The sequence below is a fragment of the Lemur catta genome, chromosome 4 (assembly GCF_020740605.2).
Source record: "Lemur catta isolate mLemCat1 chromosome 4, mLemCat1.pri, whole genome shotgun sequence".
NCBI lineage: Eukaryota > Metazoa > Chordata > Mammalia > Primates > Lemuridae > Lemur > Lemur catta.
The window spans coordinates 35,139,367-35,155,389 of record NC_059131.1 but is presented as its reverse complement, the minus strand read 5'-3'; the positions used below and the strand labels follow the sequence as shown (position 1 = coordinate 35,155,389).

Here is a 16,023-nt window from a genome sequence, read left to right as displayed (position 1 = left end):
AAAACAAAGAAAAATGCTACTTAGGAATGACCCTTCCAAGGGGGTCGTTCCTGCTTTAGGAGAAGTTGCAGGTTTACACAACGATCTTAAAACTGGTGTCAATTTTCCACAGAATACTCCAATACCTGGCACTTACCACTTGAAAACTTTTATTGAAGAATCCCTATTAAATCCAGTGCCAGCAACCTACAATTTTAAAAACGAAGGAAGGAAAAAGCCACCTCTTGTGCAAAGAAACAATCCAGTCCTAAATGATCTTCCACAGTACACGCCTCCTGACTTCCTGGACCTGTTAAACAAGCAAGTTGCTACTTATTCATTCAAAGACAAACCACGGCCAAGCCCCAGCACACTAGTTTATAAAGATCAGGTAAAGCACTACTAGCAGATTGGTTTTTGTGGGAAAGCTACTAAAAGCCCCTGAGAAAACATTCTTTATATGTAGAGCATATCTTTCCCCAGGAAAAACATGGGAAACCTTTAGGATGTCATATTTCCTATAGAAATCAAACAAGGACTGCCTGATGTGCAAATGTGTCCAATGAGATTTTTCCCTGTGAGGTCTTCTTAACCTAAGGAGAGTACATGGGGAGAAATTTTCCCTCCTGGGCAACTCTTGGCAGTATTCCCCCAGCCTAGGGAGCCTCTGGGATATTATCTTTGATTCAGCCATGCTGTAGTCTCTTCAAGCAGTTTGTATAGTGAACCCTCTTCTTTTAAAGAGAAAACCCTGCCTCTTGGTGAGTATCCGTATTAGAGCGTGAATATAACTATGTACCACAGGGAAGCTTTTAAAAAATTTTCTTGTAGAAATGAGCACATGTTCCCAGGAGGGTCAGCATGTACTCTCAGCTCCACCAGTTCATTCATAGCATTGATAATACAGAGCACTACTATGCTTACAGCCCCGCACGAGGCTCTGTGGAGGGAAGATGTGCCTGACCCAGAAATACTTAAGTAGCAGTACAAGACAAAATGTATCAAGTGCTGAGATAAATGGTGTAGCAGGAAATGCCAAGGGAGCGTTCAATGTAGGCTGAATTAAAAGGCTGGAAAGCTCCATGGATTAAGTAGGACTTAACTGGACCTTGACTAATACGTGTCTTTTATGTGGCTCTTAATGATTTACTGTGGGCTTCCATGCATATGCTCTTAGTTGCTTCTTTCTTAAGCATTCTGAAATAGGTAGCACAGATGTTATCTCCATTTTAAATGCAAGAGAACTGAAGTGAATAGAGACTAATTTGTTAAAAGTCACATTGCTAATAAATAAGTAGGTAAGGCAGCAATTTTAACGGAGGGTTTCCGAGCCCAAATTTGATCCTCTTTCCAGTCTACCGTGTGCCCTCACTTTGAATGAAGGGTGGTGTTTGGACAGCTGGAATCCAAAGGAGGCGCTTCAAGGAAGAAGCATAGCATTGTTGAAGGCATGGAAATGTCAGGAACCTGGCCTGTTCAAGGGATAGCGTTGTGACTTGGACTTTGTTACTTGGGACTTTGGGCACTTGTCTCAGTTCTCTGTGCCTTAATATCTCCCATTTATAAAGAAACTAATAATAGTCATCAATCTTCACAACTTCATCAGAATATTATTGTGATAAACTGAGAAGAAATGTATTGCAACTTGAGGTTGAATTAAGTACAAGGAGTTGTGATTGCTAAGGTAGACAAGAAATTTTCAGCAGGATGAATGCATGTCGTATCCAGTGTATAGACCCTTTCTACTACTTTGCAAATTATAGCCTTGAAACAGAATAGAATGATAAGTATCCGGTGAGTAAATCTTATCCTGTTTGCTTAAAGGCTGAATGCAAACTCTAAATTATACTAGGACCTTTACAGCTTGGTATCAGGTAACCAAGCTACATGTGAAATTGTTCTACCACCTTAATTGAAAGTCATTCTTTTTTATTCTCCTCTGCCATTTATTTCCCTTCTGCTTCCTCTATTCTTGCTTTTACTGGTCTCTGAGGGTTGGCCAAAGGCCCACTGTTGAAAGGAGAAAACATTCAAGGTTGGTATTATGCAAAACTAAAAGTTTTAAAAGACTAAAAGAGTTTGATTTACCCAGAAGGATGGATAAAACCTTCTGAAAACATACTTTCCCTATTTTTCTTTTCTTTTCTTTTCTCTTCTCTTCTCTTCCCCACCTCCTACAAAGGATTAAGCTCCAGAAACTAGAAGAATTCAGTGTTTTCCTAATTTTCTGTTCCAGATGTATATGATAATATGTTCACAAGGGGAGAGATATGCCAATGTAATATTGTTTACTCACCAATAAAACTCATAACTCTGGTGTTTTAAGAGCAAAACTCAGTGGAATACTTTGAATTTGTAGATATAGTATACATTATTATTATTTATTAAGATAGAACAGTATTTTCAAGTTTCATAATTTTAATAGAATATTCACTGTTCACTTTACATCTTATCACTGCTGCTTTTTATTTGTAAGAAAGTTTTTACTATTTTTAGTACCTTTATTCCCAAGCATGTAATTTAACTGGAGGATCTATATAAGAGTCTTATTATGAATACACATATATGTATTTGTGTGTATGTATGTGTGTGTATGCATAGACTCATCTATATCTGGTCCTTTCCAAAGAGGGCTTGAGACGGCCCCACAATTTTTATAATAACCTTTTTATTAGCAGAGAAATAATAAATTTTCATTGTGGAATATATGTGCAAAATGGGACCATCTCCCCCCATATGCATGGTTTTCCTGCAGTATTGCAGTCCTCCGCTGACTGTTGGGTTACTCCTCTTATTTCTTTTTTTTTTTTTTTTTGAGACAGAGTCTCACTTTGTTGCCCGGGCTAGAGTGAGTGCCGTGGCGTCAGCCTAGCTCACAGCAACCTCAAACTCCTGGGCTTAAGCGATCCTACTGCCTCAGCCTCCCGAGTAGCTGGGACTACAGGTATGCGCCACCATGCCCGGCTAATTTTTTCTATATATATTTTTAGATGTCCAGATAATTTATTTCTATTTTTTAGAGACAGGGTCTTGCTCAGGCTGGTCTCGAACTCCTGACCTCGAGCTATCCACCCGCCTCGGCCTCCCAGAGTGCTAGGATTACAGGCGTGAGCCACCGCGCCCAACCCTCCTCTTATTTCTTGATGATATTAGCTCACTTCCCTCACTGTCACTCTTTCCACTACTCCTGTCATAATTTCAGTGCACATGTAAATGATCTTCCAACAAACTGGCTTCTCAGTTTCTCGAACTCTCCTCTACTATGGTCATTCCTTAGATTTTTTTTCAAGACCAATAATTTCAACTCTCCAGAATCTCTGCGTGAATCCCCCTCTCTGACTATACTCTAGTCCTAGCCCTAACCATTTCCCATTACCCTCAGCCTACAATCCTTTGCTTGTCCCACCTTTTCCCTAGTCTCAACCCTTGTCTCTTCCATGCAAAGCTTAAATTCAATAGTTAATCAGTATAGTTACTCCCTATATGTACTGTCAGTTCCCTTGCCCCGACTGCTCATCTCTTACTAGTTTGGCAAAGCCACAACCCTGGTTAAGTCTAACTCTCAGTGCTTTGTACCTGATCCATGTAGCTGAATGACTGGCCTCATTTTAAATTCTTCGCCTCCTGTGGGCACTGAAGGGACTTCCCTTGTTCGTTTGTTTTCCCATTTTCCTGGGTGGCTGTATCTCACATGTCCCCTCTTCTCAAACCTCTAACATCTTCTCCCCAATCCTTATTCTTGGTTTTTCTCCTCAGCCTTTCATGCCATCTCTGCTCCTCCCTCGATCTCTTCATCTTGGAGTAGCCCGAACACTCAGACCTCTTCTCTATCTGTACTCACTATCTGGGGGGTGATCTCACCCAGTGTCAAGGCTGTGAACACCATCTATTTGTTGGTAATTACCAAATTTATATCTCCTGCATAGACTGCTCTCTTGAAATCCAAACTTGTATATTCAATTGCCTTTTCGACTTCTCCACTTGTATATCTAATCCAGCGTTTCTCAGCCTCAGCACTACTGACATTTGGGCAGGATGAATCTTTGTTGTCAGGGGCTATTCTGTGCATTGTAGCATGTTTAGTGGCATTTCCGGCCTCTACTCATTGGATGTCATAAGCCACCTCCCCTCCCGGTTGTAACAACCAAAAATGTCTCCAGACATTGCCAAATGTCTCCTGGGGAGCAAAAATGTTCCTGGTTGAGAACCACTGGGTTAAAGCATTGTGATAGTGGGTATGATCTCTGAGTGGTTTTTCTCAGGGTCAACAGAACTATTGTGAGATGGCTTCATTCTTTTTTTTTTTTTTTTTTCCCTACTCTGTCACCCTAGCTAGAGTGCAGTGGTGTCATCATAGCTCAGTACAACCTCAAACTCCCGGTTTCAAGTGATCGTCCTGCCTTAGCCTCTTGAGTAGCTGGAAATACAGGCTTGCACCACCACACTTGACTAATTTTTTCTACTTTTAGTTGAGATGGGTATCCCTCTTGCTCAGGCTGGTCTTGAACTCCTGACCTCAAGCTATCCCTGGGGGGCGGGGTGCTATGATTAGAAGTGTGAACTACCAGGTCCAGCCCTGGCTTCATTCTTGACTTCATCTTTTAGTACTCCTTCTCACTCTCTTCCTGACCCACTGGCCTCCTGGCTGTGCCTTGAACTCACCACTCATACCCTCACTTTGGGGTCTTTGCACTGATACCCCTTTTTCTGGAATGCTCTTATCCCAAACATCTTCATGGCTCACTCCCTGTCCTTCATCAAGTCTTTGTTCACATGTCACTTTCTCAATGAGCCCTATTTAAATTTGCCACTCAATACCCCAGATCTTCCCTAACCTGCTCTTATTTTTTTTCCTGGGCACCTGTAGCCATCAAGTATACTATATAATTTACTTGCACTTAACATTTATTATTTGTTGCCTATCTTATCTCATGAGAGTGAAGCTTAATGAGGACATGAATATTAATATTTTATCTGTTTTGCTCACTGTTATATCTATGCCTCCAGAACAGTGTCTAATGATTCATATTTGTTGAGTCTGTGAATGAATTGATTACTCAGATATCTGAAATCTGACTGGGCCCTATTTACTTTGTTTCCTTGTGTGAGTGTGATTATCTTTGTGTGCCACTCATTGCTTTTGAAAATTTATTTCTGTGAATTCCCCAAGGTCTAAGGTTTGCTTTTGCTTCTGTTAATATTTAAGGGAACTACCAGTCTGGTACCACTTGAAATGCAATGCTTATGTCTTCTTGAATCACCCCAATGATGTTAATTTGGACTGGAATTCATGAAAGGGATTAGCCCATGGTTATAATCTGTCAGGGACGGGTGTCTTCTCCCTCCCAATTCAGTGCCAAGATACCTCTCTGCAGTCCGCTTGGCAATAGAATGAGGTGGGAGAGTTTACTTTCAGGAAGTACCCTTTAAAGGTCTCACATTCCTGTGGGCATTAGACTCCCTCCTCCCTCCAGCCCAGGCTCTGACCTCTTGATTCTAGAGCTCTGAAGTTCCTTTAAACCCAGTTCTGTTCTTCTGCTGAGTTTAGTCTGGACCAACAAACATGCTTTAGACAAAATTGAGCCATTTACCTCCCTGGCTTCTTGCTATTTCCTACAACCTTGTCAACAATTTTATATCTTTTAAAAAACCCTTTTGTTTGTTTGTTTTTAATATTTCATCCTTCATTTCTAGTTGTCTGCAGTGGGAAGGTCATCATCCAAACAGCCTAACCTGTCATTAGCAGAAACCAGAACTTTTTCTTTTTAGAAATATATTGTGAATCTTTTCCACACCATCATGTATTCTGTACACATCATTTTTAATAGCTGCACAGTATTCTCCTGTATGGACGTATCCTAATATATTCGGCCATTCCCTGCTGTTAGTCACAGAGTGGAAATTGTCCAGAACAAACAATTGAAGTCCACGTCTTTTGAGATGCATTGCCCAAATGTGCTACAGAAAGGTTGTGCTATTCTTCAACTCCACCTTGCAGACTGTAAGTCCATAACCATTTTAAATGCATCATTTATATTTTCAACTAGAAACATGGATCAAGTGACTTAAATGGAGGAGTTTAAAGTACAAGCTTGTAATCAACATACTAGGGGAACTTCAGAACAACCTGAAGTCAGCTCAGTGTGTGCCAGTCCCAGCATGGTTCCAGAATCTCCCTACAATGGATGGAACAGGGAGAAGATGGTGATACTGCCTGAGTCTGTAGGCAGTGAGTCAGTACTGAACAAAGTCAGTCAATTCAAAAAAGGTAGAATGCTGCCACTGTGAAGATGCAAGGGAGTTTCCAGAAAATGCTGATTACTAACTGTGGCTTCCTTGCTTGCATCAAATGGTGAAAATGAGTCATGTTCTCTTATAATCCAATTAAAATAGATATTCTGGTTTAAAAATAAGTAAAGGACATGAACTGGCAATTCACAAAGAGCTATGCCAATTGCTAGAAATCATAAAGTGATGCTTGGCTTCAACTAATAATTATAAACAAATAACAACAGTGAGACACAATTTTCACCTATGAGATAATCAACAATACAAGTACTATATGTTGATACCCAATATTGGCAAAGAGGATAAGAAACAGATATTCTTATATATTTATATGAATATAATTGGTGCAAATATTTTGGAGGATAATTTGGTAACCTAGCAATATTTTAAATGCACACATAGCCTTATACTCAACAATGCCACTGTAAGGAATTTACCCTAGGGATGGTCTTACTAGAGTATACTGTGATATTTATACAATACCACAGTTTTGTTTATAATGTTGTTTAACTAGAGGACTAGTTAAATAATGTTACACCCATACAAGGGCATACTGTGTAACCATTACAAATAACGAGGTAAATCTATATGTGTTGGTGTGGAAGAGTCTCCAACTTATTAAATGAAAAAATAAAGGTACGGATGAATATAGTATAATCCTATTTGTATAAATGAAAACAAATATACATATGTGTGATGTTAAATGCAACTTTTTCTTGAGAGATACTTACATAATCATTAACAGTGGTTCCATTTGGAAAATAGAGGTTAGACAGCAGGTAGGGAGAATATTAATTTTTTTTCTGTACATCTTGAATTGTTTTCAGTGTATAAGTAATACTTTTTTTCAATTATACTGATTTGTAAAGAACTCAAATTTTTTTCCAACTAACATTTTTTTTCTCTTAAATGTTTTCTTTCTTTATATGTTCCATTTTTTAAAATTCTCTTATTGACTTCCTAGGTTGGGAACATTTCAGTGATAATCACAATTAAATAAGTGAAATTTAAAATTGTCTGATGCTTCTGTCTAGGTTAGCTTTAGCATTGCCTTAGAAGATGAAGTTCGTGTAAAAGGAAACAAATTTGGTGATTCTGTCACCTCCCTGCCCCAAAAGGTTAAAAGGAGGTAGCCAGGCTGGGAAGGAGAATGAATCAGAGGATCTGTTTTAAGGTGTTCATAAGGTATCCTTGAACAACTGGTTGAGAGACTGAGGTTGAGAAAACCTCAGATTCATTGATCTTTGTAACTGTATTTATAGCTGTGATGATGGTATCTCTGAAGGCATGCTAATTTGCAAGGTGCTGCATGGTAAAATAACTGCTGAAGGAATTTTCAGCAGGATGGTTTTTCATTGAGCAAGCTAGCAACCAAAACTTGTGCCAGAGGAGGGGCTGACTAGTAATGCTGCCACAGTGATGGCCAATGTCAGGATTGACTTCCTGGGTCCTTCGGTAGCCATCACACATCCCTCAAGGACCCTGCCTCAAGTGGGCAGTGGGAGCAGGAGAGTGGAAAAATGGTAACTTAGAAAACAACAACAGTGACCTAAGTGTATGGTGATTTTGAATACCTGCTCTACTATGTAGATAGAATTGGTTGGTTAAGGAGGATGCCAGTCACTCTCAGAACCTACGACTTAAATGTTGGGACAACAAAGAGCAAAATGTAGATAAGATGAAACAATTTTTTGTTCATTTAAATGAAAGAAAGTGGTCCTCAGAGTTGGCTTATTTAGCAGATATTTTTTGAGGTGGAACTTCTTAAAGAGCCACTGCAAGGTAAAATAGTAATTGTCACTTACAAATATGTCAAGAGTATGGCAAATTAAAGTGAAGTTTGAAAGTTGGTTATCTTGGGGACTGGGACTTACTTGTAGCTCTTAGTGAAAATTACAAGGTACTGGTAAAATTGAGAACAATATCATTGGGCATTTTTTTTTTTTTTTTGAGAAATCCCTGTGTTGTCTATTTCTCAGGCCTTTAAGAAGTCTGAGCAGTGAGTCAGTAATGATTCTGTTTTTGTTTTGTTTTGTTTTTTTGAGACAGAGTCTCACTCTGTTGCCCAGGCTAGAGTGAGTGCCGTGGCGTCAGCCTAGCTCACAGCAACCTCAAACTCCTGGGCTTAAGCAATCCTCCTGCCTCAGCCTTCTGAGTAGCTGGGACTACAGGCATGCGCCACCATGCCCGGCTAATTTTTTCTATATATATTTTTAGCTGTCCAAATCATTTCTTTCTATTTTTAGTAGAGACGAAGTCTCGCTCTTGCTCAGGCTGGTCTCGAAATCCCGAGCTCAAACAATCCGCCTGCCTCGGCCTCCCATAGTGCTGGGATTACAGGCGTGAGCCACCACACCCGGCCATTAATGTTTCCGTATGACACAAGAGACTTTACTTCTCAGAGAGAAGAGACAGTTGATGAAATGTCTACCAACGGTACCTGAACATATTGCCCCTGCCAGCCCTTTGGCTGCATTCACCTTCTGATCATTCTGATAGGGCTTCTAAAGGAGTAGAAAATCTGTTCCCTTCTGTCCCACCTATTTAAGAGTCTGGGTTCTCAAAATAGTGTCACACCGACTTCCAGTTTCCAGTTCTGCACATAAGTAGCTTGGAAGTTGCAATTCCATCCTGACAACAAGTTGAAAGCTAAATAAACTGAAAAATCAACACTCTTCTTAGATTTGTAAGAGAAGTGAGGTCACAGGGCAAAGTACTGCCCCTAAAATTGGAGAGACAGGCAGGAGGATACGGACAATCACAACTTACCAGAGCAGAGACCGTAAGTAGCAATGTCCCTGGAGACCATGGCCGGGGTGGGGGAACCTGAGCTGCAGCTGGATTACTGGAGGCTCAGTGTGGGCAAGTCTGACAGCTAAATGCTCCAGGGGACCCAGTCATGGGGCACCCTCACACTTTCTGAGGGTGCTGGAGCAGGAGCTCTCCCAGGTCCTCAGAGTCCGCATCAGAGAAAGAGTCTCTCGTGCTTCTGGCAGTGAGAGGGGAAAAGGCACCATTTGGATACACATCAGAGCAATCCCTTCTTCACAAGACCTGTCCTCAGGAGAAACTATTCAACCAGAGCCTGCCTGACCTGAGGGAGGCTCTGTATCCTGTCCCACCTAAGGGTGAAGGGGGAGCTGAGAAAAGCATGTGAAATTCACTGACCAGAGGTACAGGCTCACTAAAAGGCTGAGACCTAATTATAGGACTCTAGAACGCTTCCCCTCCCCCGACACCTCGCCACCACATTACTGAAGGTCTATTTACAGCAGTTCCTTTCACCCAGTACAGCATGTCTGGCTATCAAAAAAAATTACCATTACAAAAAGACAAAAGACACAGGTGGAAGAGACAGGGCAAGCATCGCAATCAGTCATGGCAAGGATGTTGGAATTTTCAGAGCAGTAATTTAAAATAACTATGATTAATATGGTTAATATGGGAAGGGCTCTAGTGGATAAAGCAGACAACATGCAAGAACAGATGGGCACTGTAAGCAGAGAGATAGAAACCCTAAGAAAGAACCAAAAAGAAATGCTAGAGATCAAAAACACTGTAACCGAAATGAAGAAGGCCTTTGATGCATTGGTACACTGGACACAGCTGAGGAGAGAATCTCTGAGCTTGAGGATATCTCAATAGAAACCTCCAAAACTGAAAAGTAAAGATAACAAAGACTGAAAAAGACCCAGAATATCCAAGAACCATGGGACAGCTACAAAACCTGCAATATATACAAAATAGGAATATAAGAAGGAGACGAAAGAGAAAAAGGAATAGAAGAAATATTGGAAACAACAGTGACTGAGAATTTTCCCCAATTAATGTCAGAGGCAAAAAATACAGATTCAGGAAGCTCAGAGAGCACCAAGCAGGATAAAATACCAAAAAGCACAACTAGGCATATTCAAACTACAGAAGATCAAAGATAAAGAAAAAACCCTGAAAGAAGTCAGAGGAAAAAAACACCTTACCTATAGAGGGATCAAGATAATCATTATATCTGACATCTTCTCAGAAACCATGCAAACAGGAAGAGAGTGGAATGAAGTATTTAAAATGTTGAGAGGAAAAAACCCACCAACTTAGAATTCTGTACTCTGTGAAATTATCTTTTGAAAGGAAAGGAGAAATAAAAACTTTCTTAGATAAGCAAAATTGAGGAAATTTGTTTCCAGTAGACCCGCTTTGCAACAAATGATCAAAGAAGTGCTTTAAAGAGAAGGAAAATAATATGGACCAGAAACTCAGATCTACATAAAGAAATCAAAAGCATTGTGGAAGAATAGTGAAGGTAAAATACAAACTTTTATTAAATTCTTAATTGATCTAGCATTTAACAGTTTGTCCAAAATAATAACGATGTATTTTATTATATATGCATATATATCTCTTTGTGTGTATATATGCTTTATATGAGTACAATGAATGATAGCAATGATACAAGGAACAGGAGGGAGGAATTAAGATTATTTTGTTATTATAAGGTATTCGCACTGCCTGTAAAGTGGTTTAGTATTATTTGAAAGTGGACTTGGATTAGTTGTAAATGTATATTGCAAACTCTAAGGCAACCACTACTAAAAGTAAAAAAAAACTAGTATGCTAAGAAAGTAGAGAAAATGGAATCATACAAAATGCTTAGTTGAAACCACAAAAGGCAGAAAAAGAGTGGAAGACAAAAATAGGAACAGAGTAAGGACAAAAAATAGAAAACAGTAACTAATATGGTAGATATTAATTTAACTGTTAATCACTTTGAACATCAGTGGTCTAAATGCACAGAGATTGTCAGCGTAGATCAAAATACAAGACCCAACTATATGTTGTCTACATGAAGTCCACTTTAAATGTAAAGACACATAAATTACAAATAAATGGATGGAGTATAACCTGTATTCCCAGCTGCTTGGGAGGCTGAGGCAGGATGGTTGGATGAATCCAGGATTAGAGACCAGCCTAATAGAGTAAGACCCCGTCTCTAATAACAACAACAAAAGAAATGGATGGAGAAAGATATACTATGCTAACACTAATCAAAAGAAAGCAGGACAATACAACCATAAAAAAACAAATAATCCCATTAAAAAGTGGGCAAAGGACATGAATAGACAATTCTCAAAAGAAGTCATACAAATGGCCAACAGGTATTTGAAAAAATGCACAATATCACTAGTCATCAGAGACATGTAAGTCAAAACCACAATGAAATATCATTTTACCTCAATTAGAATGGCTATCATTAGAAGACAAAAATAACAGATGCTACTGAGGATGTGGAGAAAAGGGAACTCTTATACACTGTAGGAATGTAAATTAGTACAACCACTAAGGAAAACAGTATGGAGATTTTTCAAAACACTAAAAATAGAACTACCACAAATCCCACTACTGGGTATTCCCAAAGGAAAAGAAATCAGTTTATCAAAGGGATACCTGCACTTGCATGTTTATTGCAGCACTCTGCACAATAGCAAAGATGTGGAATCAACCTAAGTGTCCCTGGATGAATGAATGGACAAAAGAAAATGTGGTATATATATACACAATGGGATACTATTTGGCCATAAAGAAGAATGAAATCATGTCATTTGCAGCAATGTGGATAGAACTAGAAGTTATTATGTTAAATGAAATAACGCAGGTACAGAAAAAATATTGCATGTCTCAATCATATGTGGAGCTTAAAAAGTTGATCTCATAAAGGTAGAGAGTAGAATGATAGATACTAGAGGATGAGAGGGGGGATGAAGATAGGTAGGTTAACGGGCAGAAACATACAGTTAGATAAAAGGTATAAGTTCTATCATTTGACAACAGAGTGGAATAAGCATAATTAACAACATATTGAATCTTCCAAAGTAGCTAGAAGAGAGGACTTGAATTGTTCCCAACACATAGAAATGATAAATACTCAAAATGATGGACACTTCAAATACCCTGACTTGATGATTACACATTCTATGCAACTAATAAATATCATGTATGCCCCATAAATATGTAAAATATGTACCAATAAAAAAGAAAAAAGAGAGAGAAAGAGTAGCTATATTAATTTCAAACAGAGCAAACATCAAAGCAAAGAAAGTTATCAGGTATAAAAGGGGGCATTACATGATGATAAAGGGGTAAATATTCCAAGAAGACATAACAGTCTGGCAATATGTATGTGCCTAACAACAGAGCATCAAAATACATGAGGCAAGAACTGATAGAACTGCAAGAAGAAATAGATAAATCTATTATAATAGGAGATTTAAACACTCCTTTATCGTAAATGGACAGATCCAGCAGGCAGAAAATCAGTAAGGATATAATTGAACTCAACATCATTAATCGACTGGTTATAATTGATGTCTATAGACTACTTCATCCAATGATAGCAGAATACTCATTCTTCTCAAACTTACATGGAACATTCACCAAGCAGGACCACATTCTGGGCCATAAAACACACTTTAATAAATTTAAAAGAATATTAATCATACAATGTCTGGTCCTAGACCATAATGGAATTAAACTACCCATTAATAATGAGAGATAACTGGAAAACCCCCAAATATGTGGAGATTAAACAACATACTTCTAAGTAACAGATGGATCAAAGAAGAAATCACAAGAGAAATTTAAAAATATTTTGAACTAAATGAAAACACAATATAACAAAATTTGTGGGATGTAGCAAAAGCAGTGTTTAGAGGGAAATTTATAGCATTGAATGCATATATTAGAAAAGAAGAAAGACCAAAAATTCACCTTGGTAAACTAGAAAAAGAAGAGTGAATTAAATTCAAAGCAAGCAGAAGAAAAGAAATAATAAAAATTAGAGCAGAAGTCAATGAAATTGAAAACAGAAAGTCAATGAAACCAAAAGCTGGTTCTTTGAAAAGATTAGCAAAATTGATAAACTTCTATCCAAGCTAAGAAAAAAAGAGAGAAAACACAAATGACTAATATTAGACATGAAAGAGGGGACATCACTACAGATCCCATATACATTAAAAGAATAGTAAAGGAATATTATGTGTGACTCTATTCCCATAAATTTGATAACCTAGATGAAATGGACCAACTCCTTGAAAGACACAATCTCCCAAAACTCGCACAAGAAGTAGCCACTCTGAATAGGCTTATATGTATTAAAGAAATTGCATCAATAACTAATAACCTTTCAAAACAAAAAAATGCCAGGCCCAGATGGGTTCACAGGTGAATTCTACCAAACATCTAAGGAAGAGATTATGCCAATTCTTTATAATGCTGTCAGAATTTAGAAGTGAGTATTTCTTAACTCATTTAATGAGGCCAGCATCACCCTAATACAAAAACCAGGCAAAGACATTACAAGAAAAGAAAGCTACAGACTATATCTTTCATGAAAATAGATTTAAAAATCCTGAAGCAAATATTAGTAAATCAAGTCTAACAATGTATAAAAAGAATTATACCCCAATGACCAAGTGGAATTTATCCCAGGTATGCAAGATTGGTTCAACATTTGAAAATCATTCTAATCTATCACATCAATGGCTACAGAACAGAAAAGAGAGTCCAGGAATGGACCCAAACAAATATAGTGAACTGATCTTTGACAAAGGAGCAAAGCAGTGCAGTGGAGAAAAGACAGTCTTTTCAAAAATGGTACTGGAACAACTGGACATTCACATTTTTAAAAAATGAATCTCAATACAGACCTTAAACTCTTCATAAAAATTAACTCAAAATGGAAAACTCCCAGAAGAGAACAGAAGATCTAGATAACCTTAGGGTTTGGCAATGACTGTTTAGATCCAACACCAAAGGCATGATTCATGAAAGAAAGAATTGATAAACTGGACTTCTTTGGAGTTAAAATTTTCTGTTCTGTAAAAGACACTGTGAAGAGCATGAAGAGACAAGCCACTGATTGGGAGAAAATATTTGTAAAAGATATATCTGTTAAAGGACTGTTATCTAAAATACAAAGAACTCTTAAAATACAACAAAAGAACAAACAACTTAATTAAAAAATGAGCCAAACACCTTAATACAGCAGTCCCCAACCTTTTTAGCAACAGGGACCAGTTTCATGGAAGGTAATTTTTCCGTGGACGGGGGTGAGGGCGTGGAGGGGGTTGGGGCAGAGGCAGTGATACCAGCATGGGGAGCGGCTGTAAATACAGATGAAGCTTTGCTCACTCGCCCGCTGCTCACCTCCTGCCGTGTGGCCTGGTTCCTAAGATTCATGGAAGACAATTTGTCCATGGACGAGGGGAGGTGGACCTCTGTGGCCCAGTTCCTAACAGGCCGTGGCCCGAGGGTTGGAGACTGCAACCTTAATAGACACCTCACCAAAGAAGATAGGCAGATGGCAAACAAGCATATGGAAAAATGTTCCACATCGTATGTTATCAGGGAAATGCAAATTAAAACAATGATATGCCCCTACACACCTATTACAGTGGTCAAAATCCAGACCATCAAAGCTGGTGAGGATATGGAGCAACAGGAACTTTCATTCACTGCTGGTGGGAATGCAAAGTGGTATAGTCTGGCAGTTTTTTACAAAACTAAATATACTTTTACCATAAGATCTAGCAATTGTGCTCCTTAGTATTTACCCAAAGGAATTGAAAGCTTATGTCCACATAAAAACCTGCACAGGGATGTGTACAGCAGCTTCATTCATCGTTGCCAAAACTTGAATGCAACCAAGTCGTTGTTCAGTAGATGAATGGATAAACTTGGTATATACAGACAGCAGGGTATTATTCAGCACTAACAAGAAATGAGCTATTAAAAAGACATGGAGGAAACTTAAATACATATGACTAAGTGAAAGAAGCCAATCTGAGAGGGCTACACACTGTATGATTCCAACTACATGACAGTCTGGAAAAGTCCAAGCATGGAGATAATAAAAAGATCAGTGGTTTCTAAGAGCTGGGGGAAGCGCAGGATGAATAAGCAGAACACAGAGGATTTTTAGGGCAGTGAAACCACTCTGTATACTGTAATGGTGAATATAAGTCATTGTACATTTGTCTAAACCCACAGAGTGTACAACACCAAGAGTGAGCCCTAATGTAGCATATGGACTTCGGGTGATAATGATGTGTCAATGTAGGTTCATCAGTTGTAACAACTATACCTCTCTGGTGTGGGATGTTGATAATGGGATTGGCTATGTATGTGTGGCAGCAAGGGTTACATGGGAAATGTCTACCTTTCTCTCAATTTTGCTATGAACCTAAAACTGCTCTAAAAAATTGTGTGTGTGTGTGTGTGTGTATCAAACCAAAAGTCTAGTAAGTAGGGTTGGCTTTCTTCACATTATTTCAGTTTTCTGACATTGACGGTATTGCTGCAACATAACTGAACTATATTACTGTATCCACACTAATATCATCCTGCCATATTTTATGACTACAAGCTATTATAAGATTTCTGAGTGCCTAATCAGCATGAATTGAAACATTAATTAACTAGAATCAGGTATTTTTATGGGCATATTTTCTAGAGTCTCTGGGCCTTATATATTACAAATGAAGAAGTGAGAAGCAATGTGAGAATTAGGGGAAAAAATATATGTATGTGTATGTATATTCCATTAGACCCAAGGACAATGGAACCACCCTGACAGTTTGCAGTACATTTAGCAATGCACAGAGAGGCAGTCTCTTACATAAGGCAGCTGACTATTTAAGACCTTATGGGAAAAAGTCAGCCCTCTCTCAACTATGTTAAATAGCAAGGAATGGACAATGTCAAATA

The 16,023-nt window shown here is 38.5% G+C and overlaps 1 protein-coding gene across 1 annotated transcript in view; it reads left to right on the top strand.

Annotated features, from left to right (window-relative positions):
- Positions 1 to 16,023, top strand: part of STPG4 (sperm-tail PG-rich repeat containing 4) — a 44,894-nt gene that overhangs the window by 2,878 nt on the left and 25,993 nt on the right. Inside the window, exon 3 of the mRNA XM_045549549.1 lies at positions 113 to 370. Coding sequence (XP_045405505.1) covers positions 113 to 370 — 258 coding nt within the window. The remainder of the gene's footprint in view (positions 1 to 112; positions 371 to 16,023) is intronic.